Source organism: Cololabis saira, chromosome 20 (genome assembly GCF_033807715.1).
Source record: "Cololabis saira isolate AMF1-May2022 chromosome 20, fColSai1.1, whole genome shotgun sequence".
Taxonomy (NCBI): Eukaryota; Metazoa; Chordata; class Actinopteri; order Beloniformes; family Belonidae; genus Cololabis; species Cololabis saira.
Genome location: NC_084606.1, coordinates 26,739,424 through 26,756,915, shown reverse-complemented (window position 1 = coordinate 26,756,915; position 17,492 = coordinate 26,739,424). Strand labels below are relative to the sequence as shown.

The 17,492-nt window shown below is 38.8% G+C and overlaps 2 protein-coding genes and 1 non-coding gene across 4 annotated transcripts in view; 1 reads left to right on the top strand and 2 right to left on the bottom strand.

The window, feature by feature from the left end:
• Positions 1-17,492, top strand: part of cct7 (chaperonin containing TCP1, subunit 7 (eta)) — a 418,707-nt gene that overhangs the window by 305,649 nt on the left and 95,566 nt on the right. The gene's annotated exons all lie outside the window — the stretch shown is intronic.
• naa40 (N-alpha-acetyltransferase 40, NatD catalytic subunit) lies at positions 1,206-10,837 on the bottom strand. The gene is made up of 8 exons (XM_061710095.1): positions 10,579-10,837; positions 7,919-8,014; positions 6,849-6,901; positions 6,623-6,718; positions 6,107-6,265; positions 5,928-6,011; positions 4,823-4,900; positions 1,206-4,618 (listed from the first exon to the last, which is right to left on the bottom strand). Exons 1-8 carry the CDS (start codon positions 10,582-10,584, stop codon positions 4,471-4,473), a joined length of 720 nt encoding a protein of 239 aa, XP_061566079.1. The 5' UTR covers positions 10,585-10,837; the 3' UTR covers positions 1,206-4,470.
• trnal-aag (transfer RNA leucine (anticodon AAG)) lies at positions 11,448-11,529 on the bottom strand. The gene has a single exon. It is a non-coding gene; the product is annotated as a tRNA-Leu (tRNA).

Genomic DNA, 17,492 nt, shown 5'->3' with positions numbered 1-17,492 from the left:
ATGTGAAAAATCAACATGTGAATCAACATGTGAATGAAGTGACTGATGTTTAACCCTGGTTTAAATTTAACCATGCAATGAATATGTGGACAGCAATGTTGTCTCTAAACTAATCTTTTTTTTTTTCTTTAAATAGTCTGAGGCAAAAAACAAAGAAAAACCCCCCACTGTCCTGTAGTCACGTTTCCTTTAATCATGTAATCTGTCCTCCAGACTAATGAGGAGAGGGATGATCCGGTTTATCAGCTCCCAGAGAAAAAGCCTCCAACTCTGACAGACAAAACCAATAATACTTAGAAGTTTTAGAGCAAGAAATGCTCCCAAATAGGTGTCTTTTCAGGCAAGGTCTTGCATCTCTGAGCAAGACAAAAACACATTCAGAATCCCTTATACACTAGTAGAGGAGAGTGGGAGCTAAACGGCCCTCCAGATGTGCTGCTGCCATCGTATCCACAGAAAACCTTTTTATTGTGAATATGGCAGGATGAGATCTCCAAATCATAGCATTCTTTTAATTAAAATAAACATCAGTAACCATTTGGTAGTCTTTAATTTCCTCACAGGGTTTAGTTATGCATTATTTAAAACTCATAAATTACATAATTTGGGTTATTTACACATTTTCAAATATTACATTTAAAATTTTCTTCTAGCTGCAATATCTAGTCTATAAAATAATTTTTATGCAAAATAAAAGGCATTCATGAAAAAGGACAAAAAGAGCAATCTCTTGTAAAGTCAAACAACTTTCCTTTATTTGTAACATACAAATAAAACACTGACAAGGCAGAATGACTTTCCCTTTCATTGTCATTTGTGGACAGGACTGTAACACTCTCAAAAATGTATTTTTTCTTAAATCAACATCATGTTAAAAAAGAAAAAAAAAATAGGAGTTTCTACCTGTAAAAGGCCAAGAAGAGAGGATGGATTCACAACAGCTTATATATAGATACATATTTATATACAGAGAGGGGACCAACAGAAGGATCTGAAATGCTGAGAGAATTAAACAATTTCTAAAACAAAAGTCACCCACTGACTTCAAAATAAAATGGTTTAACCCCATTTTTCAAATTTACATTTTCACAGAATCCTTTTTTTCTTTTAAATATTGCCAGCGAGCTTTTTCTTTTAAAAACACAGCCCACATGTCTGGATCGAATGTAACCGCTGAGCAGAGATCCAGGGTCAGATCTCATTAATTTCATGTAATGTTTTTTTGTTTCAACTACAGCCACCCGGAGAAAAACGGTGTTACAATTGTGGTTGGGTTTAAAGCAAATTGTCGAATATGCTCAAGTTCCTTTAGATCGTTTGAGCAAAACAGAAACTGACTCCAGATCAAAGCTGCAGGGCGGTCCGACCCAGCCGACAGCTGGCAAGATGGCTATTCTCTAAGACAGATGAGGTTTGATTATGTTTGATTAACCTGAGAGAGACCGTCAGCCGACTGATCTACAACCACTATGTACACCAACTTCTTGTTATTTGGACCTGTGAAGTACAAAAAGTAGCTATTGTACTAAAAAGGAAGGTAGTCTAGTCCTAAAACAAGCAGAATTTTTTGTCATTTGTGATCAGAGCTCACACGGGAAAGTGACACCAACACATCTCCAGGTGATAAATGCTGTTTTGCGTCCTCTCTGACTGATAGCAACCAAGAAGTCTGTCAACTAAAAAAATGTGTGTGTTCTTCTGTGGATTGTCGATCAGCCCCGTTCACGTTTCCGTCTCCTGCGTCATCGAAAACAGTCAAAACGTCTGCCTTTAATACAAGCGGCTCAAAAACGACTCAAACAGATTTAAAGCCCTCGGTCACGGTGGACAGAGGAGACCATATCAAGGATCTAAAGAGCTTCCTGGTGACTCCTACGCAACGCTTCGCACTCAACTGACGAGCACTTGGAACAGCCTGAAGATAAAGGTTTGTAAACAGATGTGGAGTTATCATGGCCAAAGCGTCTCCAGATGTGCTGTGGGGTCTTACTGCACACCTGCACCGACTTCAACATCTTGTGGTTTTTACTTATCCCATTTGTATGAAATATTCAAAGTAATGCTCTTAGTCAAAAACATTACCTCTCCAGACACTGGATCACTTCGGGCTACTGAAGTTCAGAAGCAGCTTTGCTGTTACGGTCATTTCGGCTGATTCGCTTTGTTCATATTTCATCATGCAAGCAACTCAGGCGAGGCTGTGAAAACGTTCACTGCCGATGAAACGAGAAAAGTACGAGCTGTAAAAACAAATTCCTTCAGCGCATATGACAATTACCAATTCCCACCCCATTTTAAAATCAATATGATTTGTCAACAAGATATGCAATAATGATGATGGTTTTTATAAACAGCATCGACACTGAATCGACATCAGTGCCTTTCTGAAGAGAATCAACTTCACGACAGGTGATTGGGGGGCTTTTACTGATAATTAGTCTTTAGACAGCAACGACAGGAAGAAGCAGAGGGCAGTTTTTCAGGACTGAAGCAGGGGAAGGGTCATTTCAGAGTCAAATGTGCATTTCACAGCATTAAAAGGGAGAAGAGATAAAATAATCCTCGTTCACACTCGGTTGGCTTCATCTCTGATTAAAGCAGTTGGGGACCTGAAGGAGAGACGGGATCATACCAGGAGCTTTGTTTTTAACTGCATACAGATTTACAAATCAAAGTACAAATTGTTGTCTATTTTTACTAGTATCAGGTCACACACGATACTGTTCATACGGGATTGCTGCATCTCTGAGCAACAAGGAGAGCTGCAAACTGGTTCGCAACTTCTTCGTATCCACTTACCAACAATGTCACTACATCTTGTGATATATTGGACTAACTGTACCTAAATTCCTCTAAATTACACAGATCTGTGAACATCTGCCCTTATTTCCCCCGCCTCCTCAGCCGTCTGACCTTCAGAGATGCAGCCTGGCTGCGAGCTGCACATGTGAACTAAAGTTGTTATAAATCTGACGAGCAAAAACAGCCAAAACCAAAACAGACAAAGCTGCGCTGAGAAACGATTAGTGATAACTTGTCCTAACAGCTGTTCTTCCTCCACGTCTGACTCAATGTTATGCTTTAACAGAGATAAGATGTAAATTGTAACGCAAATAAAAAAAAAAAACTATTTTCTGACACTAGCTGACAGCAGGTAGAAGGTAAATACTATTATTACCATTATAAGAGTAATTTATAGAAAAAAAAATAAAGATATATACGCGTGTCATCATTCCATCTTAAAATACCAAAAACAGAACTTTTGGCCAAATAAACGACTCCTAATTCACAGCAACAGATGAAATTATTTAAATACTTGGAGAAGAGATACTTGCTAAAGAAAAAAGGCATACTTGGAGATTTAAAAAACTATAAAAATCAGGAGTGGACCAGTGATATCATTGGCCATCGTGTTTACTGCCAACTGCAGTGGTATCGCTACCATCTATCTATCTATCAAAGTAAAAGTTTTAACAGATAAATTATAAAGCAACGGGGCTTCGAGGTGCTTTCATCGATCCTCATCCCATGATCCGGCATTTCAGTTAAAGTGGTCGAGAAACCGCAGATTCTTTTACAAAAATGTCTTACCTCCTCTGCTTAGTGCCCACAGTATCTCAGCCAAGGGCATGATTTTAAATTAACAACCAAGTACTGCAGAAAAACCTACATTATAATTGAGAGACTGTAGAAATTTCTATTCGACAGTCCAGTCTCCAAAATGACGGTTGTGAATCAGCAGGTCGAGTGGTCATCCTCCGACCAGAAGGTCGGCGGTTCGATACCCGGCCCGTTTACACGCCGAAGGGGTCTTTAAAGAAAACGCCTAGCCACATATTTCCTCCAAAAAAACTCATCCATTTGTGATTGTAGAGACAAAAGTGCTGCATACCATATAAAAAAGTGGACTTATACTGTGCCGTGTGTGACAATGGGTGAATTATAAACAAGAAAAATAACTAAACCGGTTTGTAGACCTTAAAATAAAATAAAAAAAAAAAAGAGCGCAACATAAGTGCGGAGCATTTGTTTAGAACCAGCAGCCAATTTTAGGTCCCGAATCACAGTTTAAGAAGCACAATGATTACAGTGTAGTAAAACAGTAGATGGAGAGCATCAGCATTGCCTCAGGTTTTTTGTGTTTGTTTTTTTGACTGGAAAATACTGAGTGTGATCAATAGGAATGAGGAAAACAATGGCCATTCAGCCAAGAGGTTGAGAAAAAGAAAAAAAAAAAAAAAAAAAAGGTGAACGCTCACACTGCATATCGCCTTTGCAGCAAAAACACTTGCAAACTCACATACGTACAAAAAAAAACATAAAACAAAGCCTTGATCCAGAACGCTGCTTCAGTATCTGCATCCATGCCGACAATTTGAAACGCCATTCATACCCACAACCCTCAAGCCTTCACGCAGTTATCGAAGTTGCTGGCTTTTGACCGATGGTTGAACGCGTAGCCGCAGCTGGTCAGTGGCAGCAGCCGCCGCAGTGGCCGCCGCTGTGGGTGTGGCCCGCCGAAGCCTCGCCGTGTTTGGTCCGCCTGCTGAGGATCTCGTAGGAGCAGTCGTCGCCGCAGCAACCGGACATGCTGGGTGAGGTCTCGTCAATTTCAAACCTGATACAGAGATTAGATTAAATGCTGAACTGTGGTCGTGAAGGAATAAAAATTGATTGGATTCAACTCCAATAAGTAAACATCATCCAGCTCAGATTAATTATGATTACATTTAACAGATTTCTGTCTATAAAACTCCTTTCACCTTGAATTATATACACAAAAAAAAAAGCCAGACTATCCATCCATAGAGACGGTACTCACTGTAAAGCTTCCCTGAAGAACTGGTAAGCCCCGTGGTTGTGTTTGAAGACCGTCAACATGACTTTTTTCATTTGTGTACTGAACAAAGAAGGGAGGAAAAAAATATATAAAATATTTACCTTGATTTCACATAATCCAAGGATGTGCCATTTCCTCTAAAATGTTAACTTAGAACCTGTTCTCCTGGTAGCACAGAAATGACTTTTTGATAAATTGCTAACTCCGATTCACATATGACTAACATGATCAACCCAAAACAGGATGCTGTGCAAAATGCGAAGAAAAAAAGAATTCACTTTTTTAAAAATCATAGAAACCAATATTTTATTAAAGTTTAAACTAAGGAAATTTACCAATCTTAAGAAAACAATTTGATGGCACCAACAGGTGTAACAGAAGCCCATCCAACCCCGGTTTCAGTTAATGAAAGGTCTGCAATGCAGGCAGAGACCCAGACTCTTCTACCAACATTGCCCTTAACCCCCCCATTAATGAAGTGTCTCAATGTCAGTTTTCTATGCTATACTGTGAAAAAAGTTGAAAAAAAATGAAAAAAAATATTTTCTATTTTCATTTTACACAGCATCCTAATTCCTGTCTTTAACAGATATATTTCAACATTGTAACAACTGTCCACTTTCAGCAACGCATTACACTGAGGTTACTTGGAGATTATTCCTTTTACAAAAGCTCAAAGTTGATATCAAGTCTTTAATGCACCCTATAATGCAGGATGCATCATATTTGATACCTTTGTACCACCCATTTAAAAAAGGGAAAAAACGTTTTTTACAAACCCCCAAAAATAAATAAATCAACTGAATAATATATACATAAAATCACCAAATGAATTCACAATGATAATAAAAATAATGATTTAGAAATTGTTAAATAGAAAATTGTAAGTGTTTATGAATTCAACACATAATTAACACTTCAAATAAAAGTATTATTTGTGTCATTTCATGTCAGGCATTGAAGGGTTAAACAGATGATACGGAAGGATTTTCTGACCTGTCATATTGGTGAATAAATTATCAGTTTTACTAATACCACTGACTTCCACCCCGAGTAACAAATCCATGACGACAGCTGAAGATTTTACCCGTTAGCGATGAGCTGTAGAATTTGGATAAGAAACTTGCCGAGCCCTTTCCTCCGTACTCTGCTCTCTAGCTGCACCTCGTAGCTGCAGAGGCAAGAAAAGAGGCAAAACGTTAAAAAACAAAATACACTTTTTCAATATTTCCTTGAACTCAGCAAACAGGGGGATGAGTACCGTACCAATATAAAACCTCCTCCCCACACTCCACGTCAAATCGGAAGTGAGAGAAGGCCACAGGGGCCGAGTCTGCGTCACGAGCCAGCAGGTACCACGCCCTCTCGTCGTTCATCTCGTCCCTCTTTTCCCTCTCCTTCCACCCCCACTCGCTCTGCTCATATCTGAAGCAACGGCACAGACAAAATAAAGAGTCACATCTCTCCCCGTCGTCATGCAGCACAGAGGACGTGGTCCTCTTAAATAAAATTAACCTTTGACTGACTGACATTTGCACAAGTGAATTCAAATTCTGGCAAAGTAAAAGGAGATAACCTGTAGTCATTTTACTATCAGCATCACCTCTGTGTTACTTCTACAGGTTCCCACACAAACATTTTAAAATACTAATAATAAATAAATAAATGCAGATATATAACCTAAAAACATTAACTACCCCCTTTCAAATTCTGTAAAAGATGAGTGGCTACCTTTATTTATTCATTTTTAACTAACACAAGAGGATGAAACAGACTGCTCACAGTGTTTGCATGTTGGCGCGGGTGAGTTCGAAGGCCCACTCCACAGACAGAGGGTTGAGGGAAGTCACTCTCTTGCACTCTATCTGCAGATTCAGCCTGGATGGGAAGACAAGTTCAACAAGGTCAGAAATGAGTGCTCCTACTGTAAGTCTGTCAGCATCAGAGAGGCAGACAAAGAGAAAACATGCTGGATAAACCGTTTGAAGGCTCACAGAGAGATGCTTACCCATTTCTGTCGTACTTTTTGAAGGCTGGGAAGGCCTCCAGTGGGTCATCAAGCTGTGATGGGAAAAAGGTGCAAAAGTAAACTTTAAAAGATAATAATGACAACATTTTCTTAACCATTTTAAAATCACGGTTTTTTTTCTCTAATATTCAGGATCAAGGACCTGAATGACCCAAATCAAGATTTTTGATTGATTGTTAGATAAGCACAAATGTGTGACTCTTTATCGTTCTCATTGAAAGTCACCAAACCTCTGCTGAAAACGTCCAGCAGATTTTAAACCTTTATATTGACCAGAGCTCAACATTATCAGCAAAGATGCATGTGGACCTATTATGTAGTGCAGGCATGCTTATTTTTTTGGTCTTTTTCCTGTTGTCTTCATTTTAAAGTCAAAGAGAAGCTATCAAGAAGAAGATAAAGTGGTGAATGGGACGTTTGTTCTTAGGGAACAATATTCGAGAGTCCAGATTCATTGTTGTGTCTTTGCTGTCTCACCAGCAGCTGAGAGGCGGTGGACAGACAACAGTACACAATACAGAGCGCCCCATTTCAAGATGGAGCAAGAAGCAATAAATCCAGAAGGCCAATTAAGAGCTTGTTGAGGAAGCAGATGCAGCTCAGCAAACGATGACTGTAAGCTTTGTTCTCCTTTAGACGTCTGCACAGTTAACTCACTTTCATCTACCCAAAAGCTGCAGGACGCGTGCATTTATAGCCAGGCAGGATTTGTTGATTTCATTAATGATGCATAAATGTACGCATGGTGCTGTATTGAGCTTCTAAAGCCATGTGCATATCAATTATGGGTGTAACTAGAGGAGCATATCCCTTGCTTCTGAAATCATTACATGAGATAGTGAAAAATTATACTCTGAACGAACTGGAAAGCTGGAAAAAGCATGTAAAGAGATTGTGTTTATTTATAACATCAATGCAGTAGTTTTTAACACTGCCAGAAGTGCACAACCTGGTTATCCCTCTCTTTTCTTCTTTAACTCAACAAGCAGCCATAACCTCCCCGGGTAAATGACAGCTCCCGTGCTGATTAATCCGCCACCACAGCTTACCTTATTGGCTGATTCCACCTTGGCGCACACTGCGTCCATGGCCGCCCTCTCCTCCTGACGCCGAGCCTTCTTCTCCTTTGCTCTGTTAGACTTTCTCTGATGAAAGGAAACAAGGAGGAAAGAGAGGGTGAAAATGTGACTTAAGCAGAGGGGAAACAGAAAAGTAACAGTGGCAACTGAAGTAGAAGTAAAATAATGATGAGAGCAAGACTAAATAAATGCAAGAATATAACCCAACGAGGGACAAATAACTAATAAAATGCTGTCCCATATGTTTAATATGATTAAGTATAATCAGCTCTTTCATTTCTCATTTCTCTCTTTAGTGTTCATTGACTGTGCGTAAGTATGAAACGTTTTTACGAATCTGTCGGAAACGTTCAAAGGGCATAAGAGAGTTATCTACAGATGAAAAAGTCATCTCAGTACAAGAAAAGAACAAAGCTGCCAGATGAATTGGACATCATCATAAATCCTGGTTGCATTAAATAAAAAAGGAAAAGGAAATAAAGAAAAATCAAAAGGCAGGAAGATCCACAGATATAGGATCAGGTTGTTGCCATGGTAACACAGTACTTTCTGGCAAACACGCAAAAGTGCCAAATCCAGAGTGTCAAATGTTCACGCTGTAGAGATAAAAGAAGGAATGCCAGTTTTATGTTTATTGTGGGGTTTTTTTATGCAATAAATAGTCCTTTTTTTAACTCGACAAAATATTACAAGACCGCCAAATATGAATTAGCACATAATTAAAGCAAACCCTGAGTTAATTTGGTGGAAACATATTACAAACACAATGTCACAAGACAAGAACCTTAAACTTAAGAACGAGAGCAACTGTAGGTTTAGAATGAGACAAGTGAAGTCCAGTCATGTGACCAAATTGTAGTCGTAACACTAAAAAGGAAAAACAAATGATAATTCAGTCAAAAGGAATGCAGGTATACAAGAGCAACAATGACAATAAAATAGAAAAGCAATGATTTCATCTGACCACAACACTGAAGTCTAGTTTCTGACTGGTCAGAAAACTAAAAAGAGCCATTTCACATCGTTTCACATCAAGGACACCTTAAACACAGCCCAGTTCAAAGATCACAACACTCTGACTTCTCAGACCTGGAATAAATTAGCTTATAAAAAGTAAATAATATATAAAACCACATTTTGTGATGAACGAAACCTCTACTTCATTCATGAAAATGTGAAAAAAAGGCCATGTCACTTTTTGATCACCACCATAGATTAGGTCCACCTTAAAAATATCATAATACTCACCTATCAAAACTGAAATAAATTACCTCTTAAGTAGAAAAGATTATATAAAATATGTGTGAAACTGCTTTTCCATTTTATAAAATTTCAAGAAAAAACAAAATAGTTAAAACCGTTCAAACCTGGATATTATTATCTCTTAGAAAGGATTCAATGAGATATAGTTTGTGATTTTAAAATCCTTATTTGTTTTAAAATGTAAAGCAGCAGAAGCAAACTTCAGTGCTGTTGCAGTGGCGGTTTTTCACAAATGCCACAGAAACAGATTATGTATTTATATATCTGTAACTGCAAACAGCTTTCAGTGTGGGCTTAAATTATTGCAATAACTTCCTATAATGATACTCAGCTGATTCTGTCCTATGCTTAAGCAATCATGCAATCATAAGTCACAAATATAGATTATGGCTTGCAACAGAGAGATACCTGCTGTAAACATCTTTGTGGCAAAGATATTGAGTTTTAGCTCTCTGTAGTTACTCACATCCGATATTTATGATATCCAATCAGGCATCTATTACACGCAGCATGCAATTAGTACTAGCATAAGATGTAAATCCATGTGCAATGTGCAAGTCAAGTTGCAGAAATGTTGCATTGAGCTTCAGGGACAAACAAGTGGGAATGGACTGAATTCCTTCATGCCACAACTGAGCAGACGAGGTAACCATTATGAGGAAGAATGCAATGAGTGGCCAACTTTAGCCCAGAGCATTAACTCGGTACCAGGCACAGAGACTGAGCTGGGTCCTTGAAAAAACACGTGGATGGGGTTTTATTAAGACCCCAGTGAAAGTGGGGACATAAATCCAAGTGTGTTTGCAGGCAAAAGTTTATAGTCAGCAGTGATGAGTGCAGGCCTGGCTGTCTGCAGGAGGGAACATGCTGGGAGAAAAGTCTGACTTTATTCATACTAGCCGTGAAACCATTGCAAAATTGGGCCTGGCCTGGCAAAGATATAGATATACATGTATATCCATATCCACAGACAGTGATTAGCAGGAGCGGCCAGCAGAGCACTCGCCATTTGCAGCTGTAGCATTCCTGTGGCTAACAGCCTGGCTAACAATGTTACACCACACTGCAGGACTTAACTTTACCCAACCAAACAGACAATCCAGGAATAATGTTCAAAATGCCAAATAAGCTTGTTTTAGGCTAAGGGGATGGCGTTAAAAGGTTGAGTGTAGACAGGTAGCCGACCTAAGCCCGGTGCCACCATCTCTTCCCTCCTCCACCTCCACCTCGCTTTCCTTTCTTATCTCTCATATCAACATTAGGGCATTTAAGAGCATAAATATTCCCTTTTTTTGTTTTGTTTTTTGTTTTAAACATAGAAACCGTAAAGTAAAGCAAAAAAATAAACCCAAACCCATGCAACTCACCCCCATCTTTGTGCAGCGTCTGTTATCCGTCTCCCCGGAGAAACGCACCTCTATTGTCCCGGTGCTCTGCTGTTGCTGGGTTATTAGTGCCGTGACTATAGGGGGCAGATTACATGTGACAATGGCATATAATGTGCTGGAGAAGCAACTAGTCGCTAATTTTGCTTGAAATGTCAATGAAAATGGTTTATTTCCCGGGGAGTCGCATTGGCGCCAAGACAGCGGGGCAGTAGATGAAGAGCTCCTTCCTTCCTTCCTTTCCCCCTTTCTTTCCTCTTTTCTGTCGCTGCGTTCACGTGCCCCTTCAAACCTCGTATTTCCGAGTCACGCTGCGGAAAGTGAACGCTGCTCCTAATAAATGCGTCGTTTGTATGTTTATGTTAACTTAATTAGTGTGTTTTTAACACAGCAACACATTTTTTAAATTCCTTTTCGTGGTCCTGACGGCATTAAGACGTCTTAAAAAAATTAAATCTATAAAACAGCAACAAAAATGTATTAGTCCATTTGTACCGATATTTAGTAAAGTAATGTACGTATTGTTGTAAATGTACCACAAGTAGCAGTATTTATCTTAATGAACTAATAATGAAGTAAATGGAGAAAAAACGTACAGTAAAATCTTATATAATGAAGAATATAGCCTTATTTGACTGTATTTTACATTAACTTCAGTCTAAAACGAGCTACTTCTTTTCCATACAATGCAGAAAAAGAATTTCCATCTTACTTTAGCATAAACAATTAAGGGGAATAAGAAAAAAAATAGCATTACAGTTTTAAACCTGTAATAAAGGATGGTAGGATATAGAATCTGAATTGGTTAACTGTTCAGGACAGTAAACTGCGTCGGCAGAACACTAAAAACTTGGCAGCGGTGGGATTCGAACCCACGCCCCCGAAGAGACTGGAGCCTTAATCCAGCGCCTTAGACCGCTCGGCCACGCTACCACATGTGTCGTCGGATGGGAATTTGCCAATTTAACGATGTGATCAATCCGTGACGGGCGACAGTTATAAATGGATAATAGCCCATTTGTATGATAATTTATATTTGTATTTGTATATGATTATATGCTTGCCAGTCGAACTCTTGGATAAGTGTGAGTTGTTGTCTGCCTTGTCCGCAAAGACAAAACATTTCACAAAGTTTCACATATTTATGTCCACTTAGCTGGATATGTAAAAAGAAAATGTTGAAAAAACAATAAAAAGTAATAATTACCCCTGCTCCTGGTCGATTTTAAATAATCCCAGAGCACTTTCTCACATTGACCAGTAGGTGGAGGTGTAGGAGTGTGAAAAAAAGACACAGTCAAGCCCTTTATTATTATTATTATTATTATTATTATTATTATTATTATTATTATTATTATTATTATTATTATTATCATTATCATCATCATTAGTAATTTTCGTTATTATTATTATTATTATTATTATTATTATTATTATACTCGAAAACTCACCAAATTTTACACCTTTTGCTTTTACACCTTTGCTTTTACACTTTTTGTTATTTAATACATCCATGTTTTACACACACATCAGATGTCGCGTAATATTACGTATTTCATGGGCGACCGGCATGGTGTAAAATAATGGGATCGATGGCGCCACCTACTGCATGTTATGGACGAGCCCCACAACCCACTTTCACCTACACTGATGAAATGTGTGTGTCTGATGTATCAGAGGAGACCTAGAAAAAAGTCTCTTGGGCCCCTTGGATCACTCACACAGAAAGTGCACGATTTTAAATAGAATATGTAATTTTTCCTGTATTTTGGTCATTTCCAGGCCTCGTACTTTAACAAACTCAGCCTAGAGATTTGATCAAATTGACTCAGATCTATTTTTGTACAAACTAGACACATGACCAATCCAAAATTGCAAGGCTTTCAACTTTTTACCAGAGGGCATGACTAGTGACGCAGCAAGTTTAGAGGTCATTTCGAAGACTCGCAATGAAACACAAATTGGCTGTAACTCAGTTATACATTGTTTGATCTGGTCCAAAACTGATGTGTGTGATTGTAGTTTGAACCTGAACACATCTACAGTGTAATGTTCAAGAATGGCTGTAGCGCCACCTGTTGGCAAAAGGAAAGATGCTTTTTAATTATGTTTTGCATTGTACCAAAGACCTCAGAGTTTCTGTGTGTGATCAGAGTTGCCGCCGAAGAATCCATCTCTGCCCCAAATAGTGAGCCGATACTTCTCAAACCTGATCAACCAGTAAAGACACTGAAGATGACTGAAACTGCAACTTTTTTTTAAAGGGCGTGACTGTGAGTGGGCGGCAAAGTTTGATGTCTTGCCATGAATAGAAAAATTGTTCTAACTTGCACATGACTTGTCCGATATGTACCGAAGTTGCACATTTGAGGTTTCCACTTTGAACAAGTAGATATGGCAATCTAGGATGAAGTCCATAGTGCCAACTTCTGGTAAAGGAAAATGATTTTGGTGACATTATCTCCTGTATGTATCAGGTCAGCCTGAGATTTACACTGAATATACTCAAAACTGTTATCACGCACCATATAAAGTAAAGAGGATGGACATCTAACAGGGCCTGCAGCATGCCACACATGTGGAAAAAATGTATCTAAAATCACCTTTTTCAGGTGAAACACGAAAGCAAGAATTTGCTGTGGGATCTCTAAAAAATCCTCTCTTTCACCATGTAGCATAAAATAAAGAAAATAAAGTCAATGGTAACCACAAATATGCGATAAAATAATTTGTCATAATCACGCTTTTGTCCATAGAATACAAGAGCAATGCAGGTTTGTCAAGGAGACAAAATAATAGCACAATAACAGCCTAAACTGACGACTATTTTCAGACCTTGTTGTGATAATTTAATAATGTCTGCAGAATGGTCGTTTGTTTATCCAGACAACAGTCCAAAATTACTGTCATATATTGTAAATAAAAGCAGATCAGTGTCAAAATCCGCCGTTCTATTATAATTTAATAGAACAAGGTTTATGTAAACATTAAAAAAAAAAGGACCCCTGTAACCCCTGCCTCTTGCCTGAAAATAGCTGGGATAGGCTCCAGCAGCCCCCCGTGACCTTGCAATGGATAAAGCGGGTATAGATAATGGATGGATGGATGGATAAAAAAAGGATACATACAACATTTTGTATGTATTGTGCCTACTTTTTAAAAATGTATTATTATTATTATTATTATTATTATTATTATTATTATTATTATTATTATTATTATTATTATTATTATTATTATTTTCATTATTTCATCTATAAGCCAGAAGTGAAACCATAAGTATTGGTATTTGATAGAAGTTCTCTAAGAGAAGTTTAAGACGTCATTCTGGTGTCAAACTGTATATACAGTATGACAACTTTTTGACCAAAAGAGAAAAAATATATATTTGTAAAGGTAAAAATCTGTAAAATGTGAAGCATTATTAATGCATTATACAGAGATAAAATTACTTGTAATTCAAATTCTTATTATTCAACAATCAAAAACATTGTACATCACAGTATTTTGCAATCACCAGTAGCTCATTCAGCTTCTTGTTGGTGTTAGAAAATCAAAATCAACTGCAAAGTTTGTGGAAATTAAATACTGCACTTTAAATCAGTAAATATAACGGAATTCCTGGTTTAATGGGACAGGGACAGGGCCAACCAGCCATTCACAATGCAAATAAAGGGGGGAGCCTCTCTTTTTGAACACACATGCAGCAGCACGCAGATGGCCTTGTCTCCAAACCCCGCCTACAGTCTTTTGTCTTCGGGGGAATCTGTCTCTCTGCTGTTGGTGGGAACATTTATTTAATGTGTCACTAGGGGGTGTGGTGAAGCTTGCAGAGTTGATGCTGAGGCCTGAAGCTCATTGAAACAAGCCTCCCCGTCTGTGTCTGCATGAACCACAGGAAGAGCATAACCAGGGCCAGATAGTTGTCTGCAGACAGAAACTCATTCAGTCCTCATCTCCTGGCTTCATCAATGAATGTGCAAGGGCAGTAACAAAGCAGAAAAACCCGCCACCCCTCCATCCAGCCGCACGTATATAGCCTACTGCCTTACTGAATACACACACACAAATACAGTGAAACAGCAGAAGGAGATGAGATGATGCATGATAAAAATCAGTGGATGTGGTGTAGAAAGGACCAGAGGACGGTAGATAAAGGAGATGATAAGGACGCACCCTCTCTCAGCACAGAGAGCCCTCCAAAACAGAATTACAACACATAGCCAAGCTAAGACAACACTCCCCCCTCCCTTATGTCCAAACAATGCACTGGGGCTTCAAAGAACCGCTACTTCTCATCAAGCCACCTCCTTGGATGTTCATGATTCTCCTGACTTCTATTAAAATCTTTATAGGTGTCATTTGCTGGCCACCAAGGCAGCTACTTCAACTTCAACACATTGTTATTCAAAATTATACAATAAATACAACGATGTAGAGAACTGCTTACCACCCATTTTGAAATTCTGTGCCTCAGCTCTACCATCTTATACTATACAGTAGATCATTAATCGATTAATAGATAATTAATCTCCTGACTGAAAAGTAATAGTACCACAGGGTCTCTAGACTCCACTACACTACACCTGCCTCACCCATGATTGACTGATTCCCCCTCATAAACTGTGTACCAGTGTCAGAGGTGCCGAAATAAAAAAAAGCACAAATCTGGCAATCCAGCCAGTCTCATGGACTACACTTAGCATTACTTCTGCAAGATCAGCACCACCACAGATGCTCTGAGACTAAATTACACCTCCCGGATATTCCTCCTCCAGCCCCAAACCTCTTTGTTGACAGTTTTGTGAAGTTCTTTACATAGAAACTCATAGTCAGTTCTCTTATTGAGGTAGTGACAACCACTCTTCCTTGACGAATGGCATGTCAACCTCCCAAGCCAGCCTTTTCTGGGTGGCATCTACGAGCCAAACATGTAGCAGCAGTCTTACTGCATGGCCTCCATCTTCTCCAGTCAAATCCATGCCATTTTAGCCATCCACCCCTCACACTAAGAGCATCAAATCTTCTGACATGCCACAACTACATTTTCCTAACAACCTCCTTCAGGCCATTTCTTCTATCATTGTACCAGCTTTCAGACTCATCATAAATGCATCACTGGGCACATTTCAAATTGAATGAGAAGAGGCTTTGGGAACATCTTGCCTTAAAAAACATACTCTGCACACTGGTTAAGTAGAAACCCATTGACCAATTTCACTACATCTATCACAGATTTCTTTTCATATATCTCCTTGATCAATAGCTACCTGGTTTTAAAATAGGTCACACCACTTTAGACTCTAAAGAGAGCTAAAGCTGCCGCCGGGGCCTCAGTTCTCATCTTGCTAGATCTCTCTGCAGCTTTTAACATGGTAAATCCTGGCATCATATTGTCTGTACTCTGTGAAATGTGAATCTCAGACATGCCATACTTTTGACCTTTATCATACCGCTCTATAAATTATTTCAAAAAGGACAAACAACCACATACTTCAGTTTATTGCTGGGGTACACCAAGGTCAGGTATTGGGACTCCTTTTATTTACAATATACACTTATACACACCAGCAACAAGTTTGATTCAGGCAATAAAAGGCTGCATGTTTACATAAGGAAATAAAAACAGTGTGGTTAGCTTTATACATTACTCCACCTGAGTGGTGCTTTAGGAATATACTTAGGGTAATTGTTTTATTGGAATGTAAACTTCTGCCTCAGTCTCAAATCTCTGGCAGCCTGGCAGCAGGTTTTCCTCAAGAATTCACATGTACTTATTACCATCCGTCATTCCTTCAATTCTAATCGCACAGTATGTCCTAATATTCCCACAGTATGATCCTACCACCGCCATGCTACACTGTTGGAGTGCCATTTTTGGAGTGATGAGAGGTGTTAGGTTTTCATAAGACATCACATTCTCATTAACGCCCAAAAAGTTCATTTAGTGTGACCAGAGTACCCTCTCCCATACATTTGGGAAGTGTCCCATATACCTTATAGCAAACATATAATTTGCTTTAGTTTTGTCTTCTTTATCTTCTTTTCTTCACTCTTCCCCATAGGCCAACTCTGTGGCCTGATTGGCATATGGATAGAAAGTCCTTGTTGCCTCCCTGATTAATGTCCTCTTGCCTGGTCCCATGACTTTTGGTGTGCAGCCCTTTCTCGCTACTTTTATTGTGATTGATTACTATTTTTATTAGTAGTAGTGCTATTATTATCCAACACTCATTTGTACTCCCCCAGAGCTTTCTACCTGAACTGTTTGGACAGCTCCTTGGTCTTCCTGATGCATTACACAGAATCCAAATGAAAAGCAATTTAGATTCCAGGTTATAACCCACAAACGTAGGAAAAGTACAAAGATGGGGTGAATACTTTTCCAAGGCATTTTAAGGCCAATTTAGACTAACATTTAGGATTGTGGTAAGAAGATGAATGGCCTGAAGACATCCCACAGAGACATGAGGAAAGCAGATACACCCTACAGAAAGACTCCAGCTGAGTTTCAAACTGTGAACTACTTGTAAGTTGATTATTTACAGCTTGGAACCTGAAAGATTTACCTACAATTTGCTCCACTTTTAAGCAATAATTTTCAATTTACTAGCATATCTTGTACTGGGTCAATGTGGGATTGCTGTCTTGGAGTGAGACGCTTGAATATGTGGACCTGGAAACCAGAGATTAAAACACCACCCATTCAGTTGGTTGATGGATGCTCCATGTCCAGTCACAGCAACCCCTGTTTCCACCAGGACTGCAACTAGTCCACAAATTACAGTTGTGCACAAAAAAGTATCAAACCTCATTTGGCTGTTTAACCTTGAGTTTAATGATAATTATCATGCTCCTACAAGGTTCGTGCACATCTCAAGGCTTAAAATGTATGA